General features: G+C 41.3%; 1 protein-coding gene across 1 annotated transcript in view; it reads right to left on the bottom strand.

Moving 5' to 3' along the window:
• Positions 1-18384, bottom strand: part of LOC122555254 (E3 ubiquitin-protein ligase DZIP3-like) — a 115948-nt gene that overhangs the window by 36577 nt on the left and 60987 nt on the right. Inside the window, exons 13-16 of the mRNA XM_043701054.2 lie at positions 17805-18113; positions 8920-9576; positions 4911-4949; positions 2012-2100 (exon numbers count right to left, since the gene is read on the bottom strand). Coding sequence (XP_043556989.2) covers positions 2012-2100; positions 4911-4949; positions 8920-9576; positions 17805-18113 — 1094 coding nt within the window. The remainder of the gene's footprint in view (positions 1-2011; positions 2101-4910; positions 4950-8919; positions 9577-17804; positions 18114-18384) is intronic.

Here is an 18384-nt window from a genome sequence, read left to right as displayed (position 1 = left end):
CTTCTCTGTCCATTCTCTGGCATCATCCACAGTCAACGTGCATCCATTTCACAATCAATTATCTGGCCAATATATGTGTAATGTACAAGTTTCTCAATTGTGTCTAACATGTAAATCTAAATCATAAATGTATATCACACCAGCAAGGGACCAATACTGAACCCTGTGAAACAAACTGGAAACCACGTTCCATTAACAAAAATATGCCTTTGTTCCCTGTAACTGAGCCAATTTTGAATCCAACGTGCCACATTTCCCTGTATCCATGGGTTTTAATTTTTTGGACCAATCTGTCATTTGGGATCTTGTCAAGTGCCTTATTAAAATCAGTGTAGCTATCATCCACTGCACTACCCTCAACAATCCACCTTGTTACTTTCCGAAATAAATGCAATAGCAAAGCATGATCTTTCCTTAACAAAACTGTGCTTAGATATGCCTGATTAATCCATGCATTTCCACGTACTAGTTAATCCCAACTCTTATGATTTGGATGTGAATTCAGGAGGCAAAGTTTGTTGATTACGTCAAAATTGGTGGTATCATCGTGAATGAAGAAGGTTATCTAGGATTACAAAAACGTCTTGATCAACTGGGCCAATGGACAGAGGAGTGGCAGATGGAGTTTAATTTGGATAAATGAGAGGTATTACATTTTAGTAAAACAAACAATGGGCAGGGCCCTGGGTAGTGTTATTGAACAGAGAGACATAGGGGTTCAGGTACACAGTACTTTGATAGTTGCATCACAGGTACACAGGGTGGTTAAGAAGGCATTTAGCACACTTGCCTTCATTGCTCAGCCCCTTAAGTATAGGAGTTGGGACCTCATGTTGAGGTTGTACAAGATGTTGGTGAGGTCGCTTTTGCAGTACTGTGTACATTCTGGTTCCATTGCTATAGGAAAGATATTATTAAATTGGAGAGGGTTCGAAACAATTTACAAGGATGTTGGAAGGTTTGAGTTATAAGGGGAGGTTGGATAGGCTAGGACTGGAGCATAGGAGGTTGAGAGGTGACCTTATAGAGGTTTATAAAAATCACGAAGGGCATTGATAAGGTGAATAGCAAAGATATTTTCCCTAGGGTGAGGGAGTTCAAAACTAAGTGGTGTATTTTTAAGGTGAGAGGAGAATGAAGGGATTGAGACGCATTTTTTTCCAGATAAAGGGTGGTTCACATGTGGAATGAACTGCCAGAGGAAGTGGCAGATGCAGGTACAGTTACAACATTTAAATAACATTTGGATAGGTACATGAATAGGAAAAGTTTAGAGGGATATGGGCCAAATGCAGGTAATTGGGACTAGTTTAGTTTGGGAAATTTGGTCGGCGTGGACAAGTTGGACTGAAGGATCTGTTTCTATGCTGTATGACTGAGTCCTGCGTTGCCTCATAGCTTTCCTCTTATCTTCTGTACCTGAAGATCCCTTACCCTTTCCATACTCTGTCCTATTACTTGTACTGGAAACTTTAATACTCTCTACGGAACACTCCCCTCTTTAACTATTTAAAGGTCTTTTTACTACCCTATTTAGCCTTTCAACAAGGACCTATTAGCTGCACAGTAGGCAATTCTAAAGCTGTATATGGATGTATAAAAATTCTGATAGCAGGCCTCTCCTCAATGTTGTAGCTGTTAGGCAAGATGCAGCTGATCAAATGTGTAAATGATGCAACGTTTGTAAGACACACGTCACGTCTGCATTAAATAGTACATGTTGAGCTGCAAGATTATGTCTTTTGTACTGCAGCATTACTACAAATGTCCTTATGGTGGTGCAAAGTATGTTTCCTTGCAGTAGCAATACAAAATGAACTGATTCAAATCAAATCAGTATAATGACCTTTTTAAGAGGAAACAAATTTAAATGGATCTTTCACAGTCAAAGAGACTTTCTCTTTCTCTTCCTTCACATGCTAGACGTGAAAGAACCATGTCCTATTAGCATGGTCATAGCTACCTAGTTCCCAAACTTGACCATTGAAAATTTATAAAAGGGGCATCTTACCAGTGAGTCATCATCACACTTCAAGTCAGTTGGCTCCATTGTTTGCTGTTTTGTCTCTTGTGGAGCAGTAAGTGCAGGAAGGCCAGTTGCTGAAAGATTTAACAAATTGTCAGCCTAATATCACTGGTGATGTATAAGGATTAGGTTTCTCAATTTCAGGAACACTAGCGCACTGGTTAAACAAACATGTTGGTGATTCTGTTTGCAATAATGAAACAAAATTGAACAGTACCCACTCTCAGTTATTATCAAATCATAAATCAAATCAAATCATGCTGACAAATTATGCTTCGACAAAACTAATTCTAAAACAAAACTGTAATTTAAAGAAATTGTCCTTCTGAAAGTGGCAGGACAGACTACCCATGAAGTTGTGCTGACAAAGCATTCAGGTTTGATAAACATAGAAAACAGGAGTAGTAGGCCATTCAGTCCTTCCAGCTTGCTCCACCTCATTAAAGATTATGGCTAGTCATCCAATTCAATAGACAATCCTCACATTTCCCCCACATCCTGTGATCCCTTTAGCCCCAACTTCTTCTTGAAATCATGCCATGTTTTGGTCTTGACTGCTTTCTGCAGTAGCAAATTCCCAGGCTCAATACTTTCTGGGTAAAGAAATTTCTCCTCATCTCAGTCTTAAATGGTTTATGCCAAATTCTTAAATTGTGAGAGTCGTGATCTGATACTCTCCTGCCATTGTGAATTTTCTTCCTGCATCTTCTCTGTCTACATCAGACTACTGTTCATAGACTTTGGTTCGGCATTTAAACTATCGTTCCTCAGTACTTGATTGGAAAGCCGAGTCTGCTGGGCCGAAATACCTTCCTTCGTAACTGGATCCTGGACTTTCTGACTGGGAGACCTCGGTCACCATCACACTGAGCACAGGGGCTCCCCTGGGCTGTGTGCTCAACAGACACAACAAGTGTGCAGCAATGCATAGGTCAAATTATATCAAGTTTGCTGATGATACGACTGCAGTCTCATCATAACGAACAACGAGTCAGCATACAGAGTGGCGGTGGAGTGGCTAACGGACTGGTTCAGAGCCAACAACCTTTCTCTGAACATGAATAAGGTGAAAGAGATGGTTGACGACTTCAGGAGGGCACGGAGTGACCACTCTCCATTGGACATAGATGGCTCTCCTGTGGAGATCGTAAAGAACACCAAATTTCTTGGTGTCCACCTGATAGAGAATCTCACCTGAACCTTGACCATCAGCTCCATAGCCAAGAAAGCCCAGCAGTGTATCTACTTTCTGCACAGGCTGAGAAAATCCCATCCCTCCCCCCCTCCTCCCCAACCCCCCCCACCCCATCCTCACCACATTCTACAGAGGATTCATTGAGAGTACTCTGAGCTGCTGCATCACTGCCTGGTTCAGGAAATGCACTGTCACGAATCATAAGACCTAACAATGGATAGTGAGGACAGCTGAGATGATCATCAGGGTCTCTTTCCCCTCCATTACAGACATTTACACTACACGCTGCATCCAAAAGGCTAAGGGCATTGTGGAAGACCCCACATACCCCTCACTCAAACTCTTCTCCCTCCTGCCATCTGGCAGAAGATACCAGAGCATTGGGGTTCTCACAGTCAGACTGAGCAACAGCTTCTTCCCCCAGGCCATCAAGCTCCTTAAACACAGTATAATGGAGCTCCTTCCCACCTGAAATTCTTTGCGTGACTTTGAATTGCCGCTAGAAAAATGTCTATTATTTATCATTCTTCTAATACACTAACTTGCATGGTTTGCAATTCCTATACACTTTACATTGTGTAAGAGGGTGTAGTTTGTGCTGTCCATATAACACCTTCGGTCCTGGAGGAATGCTGTCTCGTTTTTTTTTAAACTGTATCAGATGTATACAGTAGAAACGACAAATAAAAAGCTACTACTACTACTACAAGTCCTGTTACAATTTCATAGGTTTGTGAGATTCTCCTTCATTCTTCTGAACCTTTCAACCTACTTCCTAACTCCGTAAATTGTGCTTTTAGGATCCCATCCTTTTTTCTTTTACCTTGTGTTATCGTACCAATGTATACCATGTTCTGCAGCTACTTGGAGACATCCTTGACCTTAGCACCAAATGTACCATCCAGGAATCCTGTTTGTGCCCAAAGAAATACCCGTCTGTCTATCTCTCTTACACCAGTATCCCCACAGTCTTTACTCTTCCCCTGTGCGGCAGAGTCAGCACTGCTGCAATAAATGTGGCCGTTGTTGCTTTACTGAGAGGCCACTCCCCTCAACAGTATCCAAAGAGTTATGTCTGTTGTGCATATTATTTATCATGTACCATGTTATGAGACCTCCTAAGTTTCTCCAACATTTTCTGTGTTTGTTTCAGATTTCCAGTATTTCTAGTATTTTGCTTTTATAGACACTTAGGTTCCTGAGAGGATTTTGACAAAGTGGAGAGGAGTTTCTCCTTAAAGACTAAGACTTAGGAACACAGTTAATTTTAGAATATTTTGAAGGTGGAGGTAGATTGTTTACTACAGAAGGGTCTCAAAGATTTTCAGACGTAGACAAAATTGAGGCAATAATTAAATCAGCTATAACCTAACTAAAAGATATTGCAAGGTTGAGTCTTCTATTCTTAAATTGTACGTATCACGTCGGTCTGCCAGCCACTTATGGTCAAAGGTCTGCAGGTCAAGAGTTGACCTGTTCAGTCACATGAAGATCCACGGAGGAACTTATAACCCTGAGTAGCTATCTTACTCGAACTCAGAGACAGCACACAATGATGATAATTGTTTTAATGTGCCATGATAAATCCAACTTGTCCCCAGTGCTTAATTTTTGGCAGAGATAATAAAACTGAATAAGCACATTACTGAAACGTTGTGCTAAGAATCATTAGTACAGCCAACTACTTACTGTTTGTTGATATTTCTTTTTTTGTCTGTACTGATGTCTCTATCAAATATTGAAACAGAACAAATTAGAGATTTTTAATAGTTACGGATTGCCTGAAAGTGCGTGCGACAATTTTCAGCCCTCAAGCTACATTTTCACATTGTACTTTTGAATTTATTGATAATAGCAAATTAAGCAAGTTGGCTTTTTAGCATATACAGTAGCTTGGCCAATTCTAAACATTACTCAATAATCAGTCAGTCATAGTAGTTTAGTCAGTATGAGAACGCAGCAGAATGAGGAAAAGGCGGAGTCAGTTAGTAGGAGAAAGCAAAGACTGCAGATGCTAGAGATTAGACTTGAGTGTGGGTGCTGGAAAAGCACAGCAGGTCAGGCAGCATCTGAGGAGCAGGAGAATCGATGCTTCGGGCAAAAGCCAACTGTACTGTTGAACATTTCGATCAAAGTGGAAAGTTAATGCAAAGTGGGACAGTGGTGCTTTAATTAGGGTATACTGCAAGAAGTAAAAACTTTCCTGATCGAGAGGTCAATAGGACAGGATAAAAGGCATGGATTGAGAGGCCAGTCCACAGTGAGAACAGTGGGAGAGTGTGCAGTCACAAACCATAGTATGATACGAATGGAGGGAAAGATGCTTATTAAATATTAGATTCATACGGTGGTTAAAACAATTTTAGTGTATATAAATGAAATATCATTACAGTGAAGTGTAAAGAGCAGGGAATCTCGAGTAATTAGTTTATAAGTTAAATACGATAGTGATGGCAGGATAGGTAATGTGGAAACTGCTGGACAGCAAACTGATCCACAGCAATTACATCTGGAGAAAGGTTGGCAGCTCAAGCAACTTTGGATGTGAATCAAGAAACTGGAGTCTCAGCTGCAGGCAGTGCATCAGAGAAGGGGAAAGTTACCGAGACAATTTGCTTCAGAAGGCAGTCACACTCTTCAGATTAGGTACAATCAAAATTGGTCTGTGATCAGGGGCACAAGGCTGTGACTGCATGTGAGGCAGTTATGAGGACCATGAGTGTTAAAACTGAGGAGCCTTGGTCCCAGCAATAGTATACAGGGGTGTGTAGGTTAGATGCATTAGTCAGGGGAAATGGAGAGTAATAGAGTAGGGAAATGGGTCAGGGTGGGTTACTTTTTAGAGGGTTGGTGTGGACCATTGGGGCCAAATAGCCTGTTTCCACACTATAGGGATTGTATGATGCTATTCAAATGTAAGGAGGAAATAGGAATTTGATTGGATAGACGTGAGGGAATAGACTAGTCTCTGGAGCCATTCACAAGTGTCTTGGACTGAAGAAGAAATTGGACAAAGAGGAAAGGCAGGATCCAATAGCCCTCATCCACGCTGGTACCAACAACATTGTTAAGACTGGAAAAGAAGTTTTGCTGAAATATTTTAACCAGTTAGGAGCTAAATCAAAAGGGAGAACCTTCCAGGTAATAATTTCTGGATTACTACCCGAGCCATGGGTAAACTGGCATAAGGTAAATAAAGTAATGGAGTTATTTTGAGGTTGTACAAGATATTGATGAGACGTCTTCTGGAGTATTGTGTCCAGTTCTGGGGTTGCCCTGTTATAGGAAAAATATTACTAAGGTGGAGAAGGTTCAGAAGAAAATTACCAGGCTGTTGCCGGGAATAGAAGATTTGAATTATAAGGAGAGGCTGGGACTTTTTTCACTGGAGTGCAGAAGTTGAGGGGTGATCTTACCCCTCATGATTTTATAAACCTGTGTAAGGTGAATTGCAGATGTCTTTTCCCTAGGGTGGGGAATTTCAAGATTACAGAGTTTTTTTTTAAGGTGAGAGGACAAAGGTTTAAAAAAGGACATATGGGGAAGCTTTTTTTAAAAAAACAGAGTGGTTTGTATGTAGAATGAACTGTTAGAGGATGTGGTGGAGGTGGGTACAGTTACAATGTTTGGATATTTAGATAAGTACATGAGTAAACAATGTTTGCAGGGATATAGGCCAAGCACAGGCCAGTTGGGACTAGTTGCTTATGGTCAGCATGGAAAGGTTGGACTGAAGGGTCTGTTTCCATGCTGAATGACATAACTCAAAACAAATGACTCAAAAATTAATGTGGGTGAAATGGATTTCATTTCATGGAGCACCAGTACTGGGTAAAAGGGAACTATTCTGGTGGGATGGGGTTCACTTGTACTACCCTGAGATGAGTGGGGAAAATTGTATAAACACAAAATTAATTACTCTTCCTTTGAATGTATGTGTATTAACAAAATACAATGCATTAATGACACAAATACAGGTTAACAGGCATGATCATTACAAAGACATGGTTAGAAAATCACGTTAGAAACTAAATATTCAGGGGTATGACAGTGTTCAAAAGGACAGGCAAGAAAGAAAGGTTTGTGGGGTAGCACTGTTGCTACAGGATAGAATAAATACCATAGCAAGAAATTGAGTTTCTTGTGGGTAGAGGTAAGAAATAAAAAGGAAAGACGACACTAGTAGGAATAATCAACAGGGCAGGAGAAAGTGAGGTCTGCAGATGCTGGAAATCAGAGCTGAAAATGTGTTGCTGGAAAAGCACAGCAGGTCAGGCAGCATCCAGGGAACAGGAGAATCGACGTTTCAGGCATAATTTCTCATTAAAGCAACACATTGAAGGGCTTATGCCCGAAATGTCGATTCTCCTGTTCCCTGGATGCTGCCTGACCTGCTGCGCTTAATCAACAAAGCCCTCAACAATAGCTCGAGAGTGTGGTGCTGGAAAAGCACAGCAGGTCAGGCAACATTTGAGGAGCAGGAGAATCGACATTTCCAGCATAAGCCTTTAATGAGGAATTATGCCTGAAATATCGATTCTCCTGCTCCTCGGAAGCTGCCTGATCTGCTGTGCTTTTCCAGCACCACACTCTTGACTCTAATCTCTGGCATCTGCAGTCCTCACTTTCTCCTAGCTATGAGAATTATGTAAAATTTTAGAATAAGGGGCTACCGTAATTTAAATAAAACAAATTTTAAAAGCGAATAAGCATTTACAAAAGAAAGAATACAAAAATGATACCAGGATGTCAAACAGCAGGGAAATAAAATTAGATAAACCCTAGTTGAAAAGGTTATTGTGGGGATATAGGTAAAGTGGTGTTACTTCTGCAATTATAATTACTTATGCAATTATAATTACTTATGCAAGGTAAATGAACTCACACCAGTGTGTAATTGCTTCTTGTTGAGTCAACTAGAATGCAAACTATGTGGAGGAAATACATAATTGTTTTTGTATTAGCTAAAATTGTATACAAGAATGAAACATAACTGCAAAACAATGGTAGATGTTACAGACAAATAGATAAGATGCTGTGAGGATGTAGGTTAAGCCAGATATGCTTGCACAAGCAGTAGTTATAAGCATCTGTTTCCCACTTTTACAGAAACACAGGAACAAACCCCAATTAAAAGGTCATAAGGATCAGCATGGTTGGGAAAGCACAGATGGAGGGAGTAGATAATGGTGAAGAAAGGATAATACCCAACAATGGGCCACAGCGGGATGTGGTCAAACGGCCTTGAGAGGCCAGAAATAAGCATTTTGTCACAGACAAGGCCGGATAAGGCAAGAGATAAACAGGAGTAATGGGTGCCGGTCTTAGAGAAGTGGAAGATGTAAACGGGGAGGAGCAATGGGATAAAAGAAAGGAACCAAATTACATAAATATCGTGTATTCGTTGAATTCAGTGTGTTTGTGTGTCCCTGCCTTGTAGACAGTGGACATCGCACCCTCTTGCAAGGGTAAAATAAATGACACTACTGATTCAGATCTTGTCTTGGACTGAAATTATTGAAGTGAGTGAGCTTTGTTTCTCACAGTTATGAATAGGATGAATGGCCTTCTGCCTTATAATCTATGATCAATGGGACCATTCAGTAATACTTGACCAACACATGCTTTCTGAATACTTCAAAAGACTACTTCCATCTAATTATAAAAACAATTCTCTTCAGTTTCATTTGTACTGTACCTGGTTGGAAAAGTGACAACAGCATCTGCATGACATCTGCTACAGGTTTGCCCAGATAACTGGCCAGTTGATGGTGATCCTCCCAGAGATTTTCAACAGGACAGTTTTTAAGTTGCTTTAACAATTTGCAATCTGCTCCTAGGCTCACGAGGACTTCTGTGATTTTGTCCCATTCAATGGTAAATTCAGGTTCCTCGATTCCAGTGTTCAGAGTTTCAAAAAGGAGCTGGTTTCGCAAGTTAGAAAGGCGCAATACAGCAGCACTTTTGCTCTGATCATTTGGCAATGGCTCAGCATCCCATCCACCGCGTGGTGCAGGAAGGATCTTTAAGTGTCTAATAAGTGATGCCAGTAACGTGATATCGAATTTCTTGGAGTTGGGCTGTTCATTGTTAGGTGGGTAAAGCAAGCTCCATTCACCGGAGTTAAGTGCAGATCGAGATGAACCCTTGTGATAAGGCTCTAGGATGCGTTTATTTTTCAGTAATTCCCTTTTCAGTATCTGAGGTGGTACAGCTCGATCAAATATCCGCAAAAGGACCTCAGTTCCCTTTATTATAAGTAGATGAAGGAGACGGTAAAATAAAGAATAATCCATATTCTGGGAAAGAGGATCCGCAGGCAATATAGTTCCAAAATTAGGGACATGGCCTTTGTCTAAATTCAGTAAGCATCGCATTAGTTGAAGAATAAGAAAATAATCAGTTTATCATACATATAGGTAACTGTTGTAATACTATGATTCCACAAAAGTCATATACAAAAGTTAATGGAGATCTGTCATTTTCAGTTAATCTTTCACTTTATCTTTGAATATACAAGATTTATATATGAAAACTAAGCCAGCTTTCAACAAAACTAGTATATTATCTATTTATTTATTCCTGTTAATTCTACTCAATCAACAGTAGGTTTGGATCAACAAAATAAGAACCTTCAAATACACTGCTTTCAGTTAAATATGCTAGCTGTTCCATGATCAATATAGCATAGAACCTTTAACCAACAGTATTGAGAGTGGAAATGAAATTGGGAATTGCTGCCAGTTTCGAGGACAGCAGTTTCCAATTATTTCTGAAAACAACATTACATCTTCTACTTGTCTCACTTGCTGTGGATCACACACCACCTATCTGCTCAACTTTCTGCAAATCTAGTAAATATTTTCAAGTCAACCTGTTAAGACATGTTATTACACTTCTGGAGAAGTTGGGGCTTGAACCCAAGTGTCCTTACTCAGAAGTAGGGTCACTACCACCACACTATAGGACCTTATCTACAAATCTGACAGATACTTTCTGATCAACTTGGTCATAAATGCTATTACAGGTACACACTTCTGGACCAGGTGGAACTTGAACCCAGGCCTCCTGTTTCAGGAGCAGGGACACTATCATTGCATCACCAGAGCCCTCTCCAATAACGTGATACAGGCAGGAACAGAATAGCACTCAGGTGCAGACAACGTAATGCAAATATGTAAAGCATGGCCTCTGCTGTGTTTGATGCTAATTGAACACATTAGGGGCTAAATGCAGGGCAGCTGATATCCAGTAGAACAAGACAATTATTTCAATTTCCAGCATCCACAGTATTTTGTTTTTATTACTGCAAGACGGCTATTGTGATTTTCTGGGTAATTACAGAAAGAGGGCTTGCTTAAAAGCTGGCAGTATGAGTAATATATGTTTCATCAATTGAAACAAACTCATCCAAAGACCACTTTCATGTTACGTTCTTTCTATTTGTGAAAAAATCCTGAAGTCTGCTACTGCAATTCTTTGCTTCAACCTGTCACTGCTCCCTGATGAAATCCAGGCAGCCTGTCTCCCATGGTAAATGAGGCTGGTTCAACACTATTTGTGTTGAAAAGTCTCATGAGCTAATGAAATCCAACCTCTCTCCTCAGCTCCCACTGCACTCCCACCTCAAAACCTGGAAATGTTCCCTCATCAAAAAGGTGGAAATTGGCAGAAAGTCTAGGCCATTGTGTTCATGGAAACGGAAATATTTTTCTCTAATTTGGGAGTTCTAATTAAAAACTTTGACTGTAGATAGTGAGTTTTCATAAGATTACTTTAGCAAAGCCTTTGACAAGATTCTGCATGGTAGACTAATGTTCTTTAGGGAAGGAAACTGCCAACCTCATCTAATGTAGCCTGCATGTGACTCCAGACCCACAGCAATGTGATTGACTCTTAACTGCCCTCTGGACAATTAGGAATGGGCAATAAATTCTGGCCTAGTCTGTGATGCCCTCATCCCCTGAATGAATTAAAAAAAAGTCAGGGTGAGCTTGCCAATTAAATACAAAATTGTCTTAAGGGCAGAAGACAGGGTGATGGTGGAGGGATGTTTTTCAGACTGGAGGCCTGTGACCAGCGGTGTCCCATAGAATTGGTACTGGGTCCACTTTTGTTTGTCATTTATATCAATTATTTAAATAAAGAATATAGAAGGCATGGTTAGTAAGTTTGCCGATGACGCCAGAATTGATGGTGTAGTGGACAGTGAAGAACGCTATCTCAGATTGCAAAGAGATCTTGATCAATTTGGTTAATGGGACGAAGAACGGCAGAAGAATTTAATTTGGATAAATACAAGGTATTGCAATTTGATAAAACAAACAAAGACAGGACCTATACAATTAATGGTAGGGCATTGGACAGTGTTGTAGAACAGAGACGGAGGGGTTCAGGTAGATAATTCTTTGAAATTTGCATCACAGGTAGACAGGGTGGTTAAGGCGGCATTTAGCATGCTTGCTTTCATTGCTCAGACTTCGGAGTATAGGATATGGCTGTTCAAGACTTTGGTGACCTCTTCTGAACTACTGGAGAGGTTTACAAGAGATTTATCAGGAGATTGCTGGGGATGGATGGTTTGAGTTATAAAGAGAGGCTGGATAGGCTGGGACTTTTCATTTCCTCAAGCATGGGAGGTTGAAGGGTGACTTCTAGGTGTTTATAAAATGATGAGGGGTATAGATAAGATTATTATTAGGTAGCTTTTTCCTCGGGTGGGGGATTTAAGGGGTATAGTTTAAGGTGAGAGAAGATAGATTTAAAAAGACATTGGGGCATTTTTTTTTGTTTTACACGGCTTGTGTGGATGACCTTCCAGAGGAGGTGATAGATGGGAGTATAGCTACAATGTTTAAAAGTCATTTGGATAAGTAAGTGAATAAGAAATGTTTGGAGGGATATGGGCCAAGCACAGGCAGGTGGGACTAATTTAGTTTGGGATTATGGTCGGCATGGACTGGTTGGACCGAGGTCGGTTTCCATGCTGTGTGACTCAGAGATAAATTGGACAGGTTGGGTGGCCTAACTGGTGAAATCTTTCCCCTCAGTTCCAATCTGAGATCACTCAACAGCCTCAATATGAATACATCACACCTCTATGGCACCATGCTTTCCAGCAGCAGAAATACTTGTCACTGCCAGGACCTCCTAGGATAGGATCGGGCTGTGGCAAATTTAATACCTAGTTTGTACACCAGGTCAAGTGCTGCCAGCAATGAGAAGCCCTTCACGTACACATAGAGTGAGGGAAACAAAAAAAAAGCTTCCGAGGATGTAGGTGGGTTGGACGAAATTTAATTGGAAATGGAAGCTGACATTCGTAAATGTATTGCTACTTTACATCATCAACTGTCTAATCAGCTGTCTGTAATAACTGCAGCTATAAGAATAAAGTTAAAAAGACTACCCATCCTTCATGTCATACCACGCTAAAACCCTAAGGGAGTGCTACATTTTTCTTAAAGCCCAACACAGCAGAACATCTTATCATTGTTCAATGTGAGAGTATCATATGCTGGAAAGCCTTCAGACAGTTATAAACATTAATTTTTATTGAATACCAAGGCAAAGAACAAACAGACAAAAAAAAAAGCTGCATTTGTTTCTGGGAGTAACAGAAGCTTGTCTTTCAAGTAGGAGCAAATTCTAAGTCAATGAATGATACAATTCAAATCTGTTGGAAGAGGGTGTCAACCAAGTACTGAATGGCTGGTTCGTCTGAAGCTGCAATGTTCTAGCATAGTGAAGATGACGTTTCTTCAGCTCAACGTCCTCCTCAAAAACTGCTGCTGCTCTCCCAGCTCTTCAGGGGCCATTACAACTGGGGCCATGCAAACTCCACACAGACAGTTGCCCGAGGTGGGAGTTGAACCCGGGTCTCTGGCGCTGTGCCACCATGCCACCCAACCACTGTGCCACCCCGGGCTACGCCAGATCAAACCAAATATTGGAACCTCACCTTTGCAAGGCCTATGATCAATTCTAGCAATATATCTGACTCCTAACTGATCCTTTTGGCAAATAGGGATGGGCATTAAATGCTAGACTAGCCAGCAATGCCCTCACCCTAGTGGAAGAAAGGCTTGGATTGTATCAACACTCACCCTCAGTTAGTGAGTTGTGCAATGAAGTCATCTGCCATGGTTGCTGATGGGAACCCTTGTCTCCCAGTAATCATCTTGTGAAATCATGAAATGAAGCACAAATCTGAGAGCTCTTAGGATATGAGCATCATGGCAAGGCAGTGTAAACCTCTAAGATGTGGTATTGATGGTCACAGATGATTTGTGATGATCACAGATGATTTGTAAACTGAAGAACTGGAACTTTTTGCTGTTGATAAAGTTAGCAGTATTACGATGTGGGGCCCTCAATGCAATGTGCTCACATTCTACAGTGCCCTGCACCTGGGAGAAGTCAGCTATTTTTGCAAAGCCTACTGTCCAAGCTGCCGCTTTGACCTTGTCACAAAGAGGCAAGATGAAGTGTATGATCTGGCACAAATTGTTCTGAGGAAGGGTCACCAGACCTGAAACGTTCACTGATTTCACTTCACAGTAGTTGCCAGACTTGCTGAGTTTTTTTCCACAACTTCTGTTTCTGAGCCTTGATACAGGTGTGGGTTGGAGGATTGAAAGGTCTCACATTGATCCCCAGCAGATCCTTGAAAGCAGCTAAGTGCTTAAAATTTAGCACAGTTGTCACCCTAATGACCATCAACTCCTTCAGGTGACAGATCCCACTCCAGAAGATGGCAGAGTTCTGTGACAGTATCCTGGGACATTCTCACTCTATGGGAGCAATGTAACTCACTCATTTGGATGAAATCACATTGTGGACGACAGACTCTGCACCTCTTGTACCTCCTCTGCATCATGAAGGGATGTTCAGCTGTGACCTCTTGATGTGGTGGCTGTTTGGCTGCTGGCCCTGGGCTTCCTGGCACATGTATTCTCCTCAACCCCTCTGCATTTGACTACGCATCAGTCATAGCGATGATCACGCCTGCTATGGATCCATTGGGTTTGGCTCCAAGGAACCTACATGGTGAATTTCAAAAGCAAAGTGGATCATTAGTAATGTGAGCAGTCAACATTACCATCTCAAACAAATAATGGTAAGGCATAGCCCTCTATAACCATTGCAACATAGAGGTCCTGACAATGAGAGCTGTGGAATGCCTATCCATGGCCTTTTGAGGTAAAGGATCTTATCGCAATGTATGCATCACAAGCCAATGCAGTAAAAGATTGTAAATTCAAAAAGGAGTACAGAAACATTGTCACATCATCCAAGAAAAGTAGCACTGTATTTTAGCAAATACTTACAGTTCATGGTGAGAAGAAATCAGCTCCATTTCTGTTACAGCCCAGGAGACCTTGGATCGTCTTCGTGAATTATGGCTCGCAAGTGACTCTGTTAATGGTATTCACTTTGCAGAGGTGACTGTGGTCAGTTTGTAATGACAATCACACGGTCAAGTTTGCTTGTGACCAGAATACATATTCCACACAGTTGGACACAGCACTTGTTTTCCATGCATGGTACTATAAATACAGATGTCTTCCAAAAAAAACCCAAAGAACTCCAGATGCTGGAAATCAGAAACAAAAACAGAAATTGCAGGAGAAACTCAGTAGGTCTGGCAGTATCTGTGGAGAGAGAGTAGAGCTAATGTTTTAGGTCCAGTGACCCTTCTTCAGAACAAACTTCAGTTTTGAAGAAAGGTCACCGGACCAGAAATGTTAACTCTGCTTTCTCTGCATAGACGCTGCCAGACCTGCTGAGTTTTTCCAGATGTCTTCAATCTGTTCAGTATAAGTACCCGATTAATGCAATTGAGCTTTGAAGGACCTGACTTTGTTCACAAATCGAGTTAGTGTCCAGAGCAAGTGGTGAGTTCACTTTCATATTGGGAGCTGTTGCCATCCAATTTCTCTCCAGTGTGTGGGAAAAATAGGAAGTTGCATAAAAACAATTACATAATAATGAGATGTCAATGCATCAAAACAGGCCTCACCAGCAAGAGTCTTATCTCACTATTGAAACCTTTGGTGGTAAATTGGGACTTTCTTGATGTTGGGCATCCCATCTTTCCAATCTTATCATATTTTCCCACTGTCTTGCCATTACCCAAATGCTTGATCCATCAGATTTCACACCCCACCCTGGGCTTCTCTGCTCAATGTAAAATCACCTCTGGTCTTTCTTCAGATCTGAATCGTTCCTGCCCAAGCAACATCTGGCAGAATCTCTTCTGTCTCACTCTAGTCCAAAGACATTTTTCATATAGTGTTACAACTGGAACTGCACACAGCAACCTAGCTGTGACCTTACTAACGTTATATACAGGCCCATCACTACCTCCTTGCTCTTGTATTCATGCATTGCCTAACAGAGGCAAGTATTGCATAAGCCTTCCTAATCACCTTATTACTGCCTTTGAGGATTGATGGACATGCACATTATGGTCTCACTAATCCTCTGTGCTTTCTAGTGTGTCATTATTCAACATGTTAGTCTTCCAAAAATATATCATCTATACAGAATTAAATTCCATTTGCCATTGTTTCGACTCGTCTATATTATCCAGTAGTCGAAGGATTTCCTCCTTGCTCTTTAGCAAACCACCAACTTTCACATCACCTGTGAACTTACTGATCATACTTCCTATATTCATGTGTAGATCATTAACTTACACAACAAACAGGAAAGGTTGCAATGAACTCTGTGGTATGCCACTGGTCACAGGCTCTCTGTTATAAGAATACCCTTTGACCATCACACTCTGCTTCCTGCAGTAAGCCAATTTGAATCCTATTTGACAAAATACCCTGTCTCCCATGGGCTCTTGATTTCCTGGTCAATGTGCCACACGAAACCATGCCAAAAGCTTTGTTGACTTAAGCCATATAGACTTCATCAACTGCACTAGCCTCACCTACACACCTTGTAACCTCTGAAATATTTATTCACATTTGCAGACATCACCATTTACAAAGGTGATGGCCTAGTATATTATTGCTAGGCTATTAATCCAGAGAAAGCGAGGACTGCAGATTAAGAGTCAAAAAGACAGCATCCGAGGAGCAGGAGAGTCAATGTTTAAAGCATAAGCTCTTCATCAGCAATGAGGGGATGGCCCAAGGGAGCGGAGATAAATGGGAGGGGGGTGGGGATGGGGGAAGGTATCTGGCAATGCAATGGAGGTGGGGGTTGATGGTGACAGGTCAGAAAGGAGGGTGGAGCAGATAGGTTGGAAGGAAGATGGACAGATAGGACAGTTCAAGAGGGCAGTACCAAGTTCGGAGGTTGGATCTGGGATAACATGGGGGGAGGGGGGGGGCAGTGGGGAAAATGAAGAAACTGGTGAAACCCACATTGATCACGTGTGGTTAGATGGTCCCAAGGCAGAAGAGGAGGCATTCTTAATCCAGATGTCAGGTAGCTAGAGTTTGGCGGTGGAGGCGGCCCAGGACTTGCATGTCCTCGGCAGAGTGGGAGGTAGAGTTAAAGTGTTCAGCCACAGGGCCAAGGGGTTGTTTAGTGCACGTGTCCCAAAGATGTTCTCTGAAACATTCCGCAAATTGGCATTCTGTCTCCCCAGTGTAGAGGAGACCACACTGAGAGCAACAGACACAGTAGATGGCGTGTGTGGAAGAGCTGCTAAATTTTGTTGGATGTGGACAGAGGTGAGGGGGAGGTGTGGGCCCAAGTTTTGCAATTCTTGTGGTGGCTGGGGAAGGTGCCAGGAAGGGAGGGTGGGTTGGCGGGGGCTGTGCCATTGACACTCCTATCTCTTGAATGAAAACAAATGACTGTACCGATTAATCTACCTCTCCAAAATTCTATTCCTTAGATATTTTCCTAATAGATTTCCTACCACAGATGGAGTTTAGAAGTGTGATGGATGACTTTAGTAAAGATTGATAAAGTGGACAGGGAAAATACATTTCCTCTGTGAGTCAGTCTTGAACTAAGGGGGACACTATTTAAAATTTAATGTTTGCCCTTTCAGGACAGAGTTGAGGAGATTGTTTTCCCAGAGGAAGAGTGGTTTTGAAGCTCTCTGTCTCAGAAGGTGGTGGAGGCAGGGGTATTAAAATATTTTAAAGCCAGATGATTTCATTGCCTCACAGGAATCTAAGAATTATTGAGGAGGGTAAATAGTAATGCGAAATTCAAAACAGACAATAGACAATAGGTGCACGAATAGGCCATTTGGCCCTTCGAACCAGCACCACCATTCAGTATGATCATGAATGATCATCCACCATCAGTATCCTGTTCCTACCTTATCCCCATAACTCCACTATTTTTAAAAGCTCTATCCACCTCTTTCTTGAAACAGATGTACAAACAGTTCATCTATGATCTTATCAAATAGTGGAGTGGGTTTAATCATGTGATCCTATAGTTCTATACTCATAATGCTCAAGCTAAAGCTGGCACATTTGCTTCTGTGTGCCTGTACACAGATTGAAGAATGCTGTGTTCATGTGTCACTTTTGACAATTAAAGACTAATAGAGTGTCAGGATGAATAAAATGTGTTGAAATTGTGTGGTCTTCTTCAACTTACTGAATTTCTCAAACTCTCGGTTAAACTCATCAAACAAAGGCTTCAGTTTGGGTAGCCGATCTTGTTCTTCAGCCAGGGCAAACACGAGCTCTCCCATCTGCCAGACATCTTTGTGACTAGTCACTTGTTCCATCAGAACATCTGGCCTTTGTTCAGATGGGGTTAATGCTAGCACCTTTACTTCTTCTTTACTTAGAGCTTTTCTTGATAGTAGCTTTTGAGCAAAGTTCAGGAGATTTTCCATATCACAAAGGATTGGAATTATAACTTTTTTGTAGCTATACAGGAAGCACAGACTACACTGATCACCTAAAAAAGAAGAAAATGATTGTTTGTACACAAATAAAGGGGCATTGGGACACCTCATTCAGGAAGTGAATGGTCTATACTTGCAGCTCAAAAGGAGTTTGCAGCTCATCATCAGGCAATTGTTCAGAGGGAATATGAAATAAAACAGCCTCCAAAAAACTGTATCAAGTTTTCCACTGTTTGGGATATACTGCCAGGTCTTTAACCAAACAAGAAAAATTAGATTAAAAAAACAGGATTCCTAAAAAAAAAAATGTGAACTATTGTTTTG

The sequence above is a fragment of the Chiloscyllium plagiosum genome, unplaced genomic scaffold, assembly GCF_037043375.1.
Source record: "Chiloscyllium plagiosum isolate Xiang-an unplaced genomic scaffold, Cpla_swu_hap1 HiC_scaffold_12, whole genome shotgun sequence".
NCBI classification, from domain to species: Eukaryota; Metazoa; Chordata; class Chondrichthyes; order Orectolobiformes; family Hemiscylliidae; genus Chiloscyllium; species Chiloscyllium plagiosum.
The sequence above is the reverse complement of the archived record's forward strand: the minus strand, read 5'-3'. Positions and strand labels throughout refer to the sequence as shown.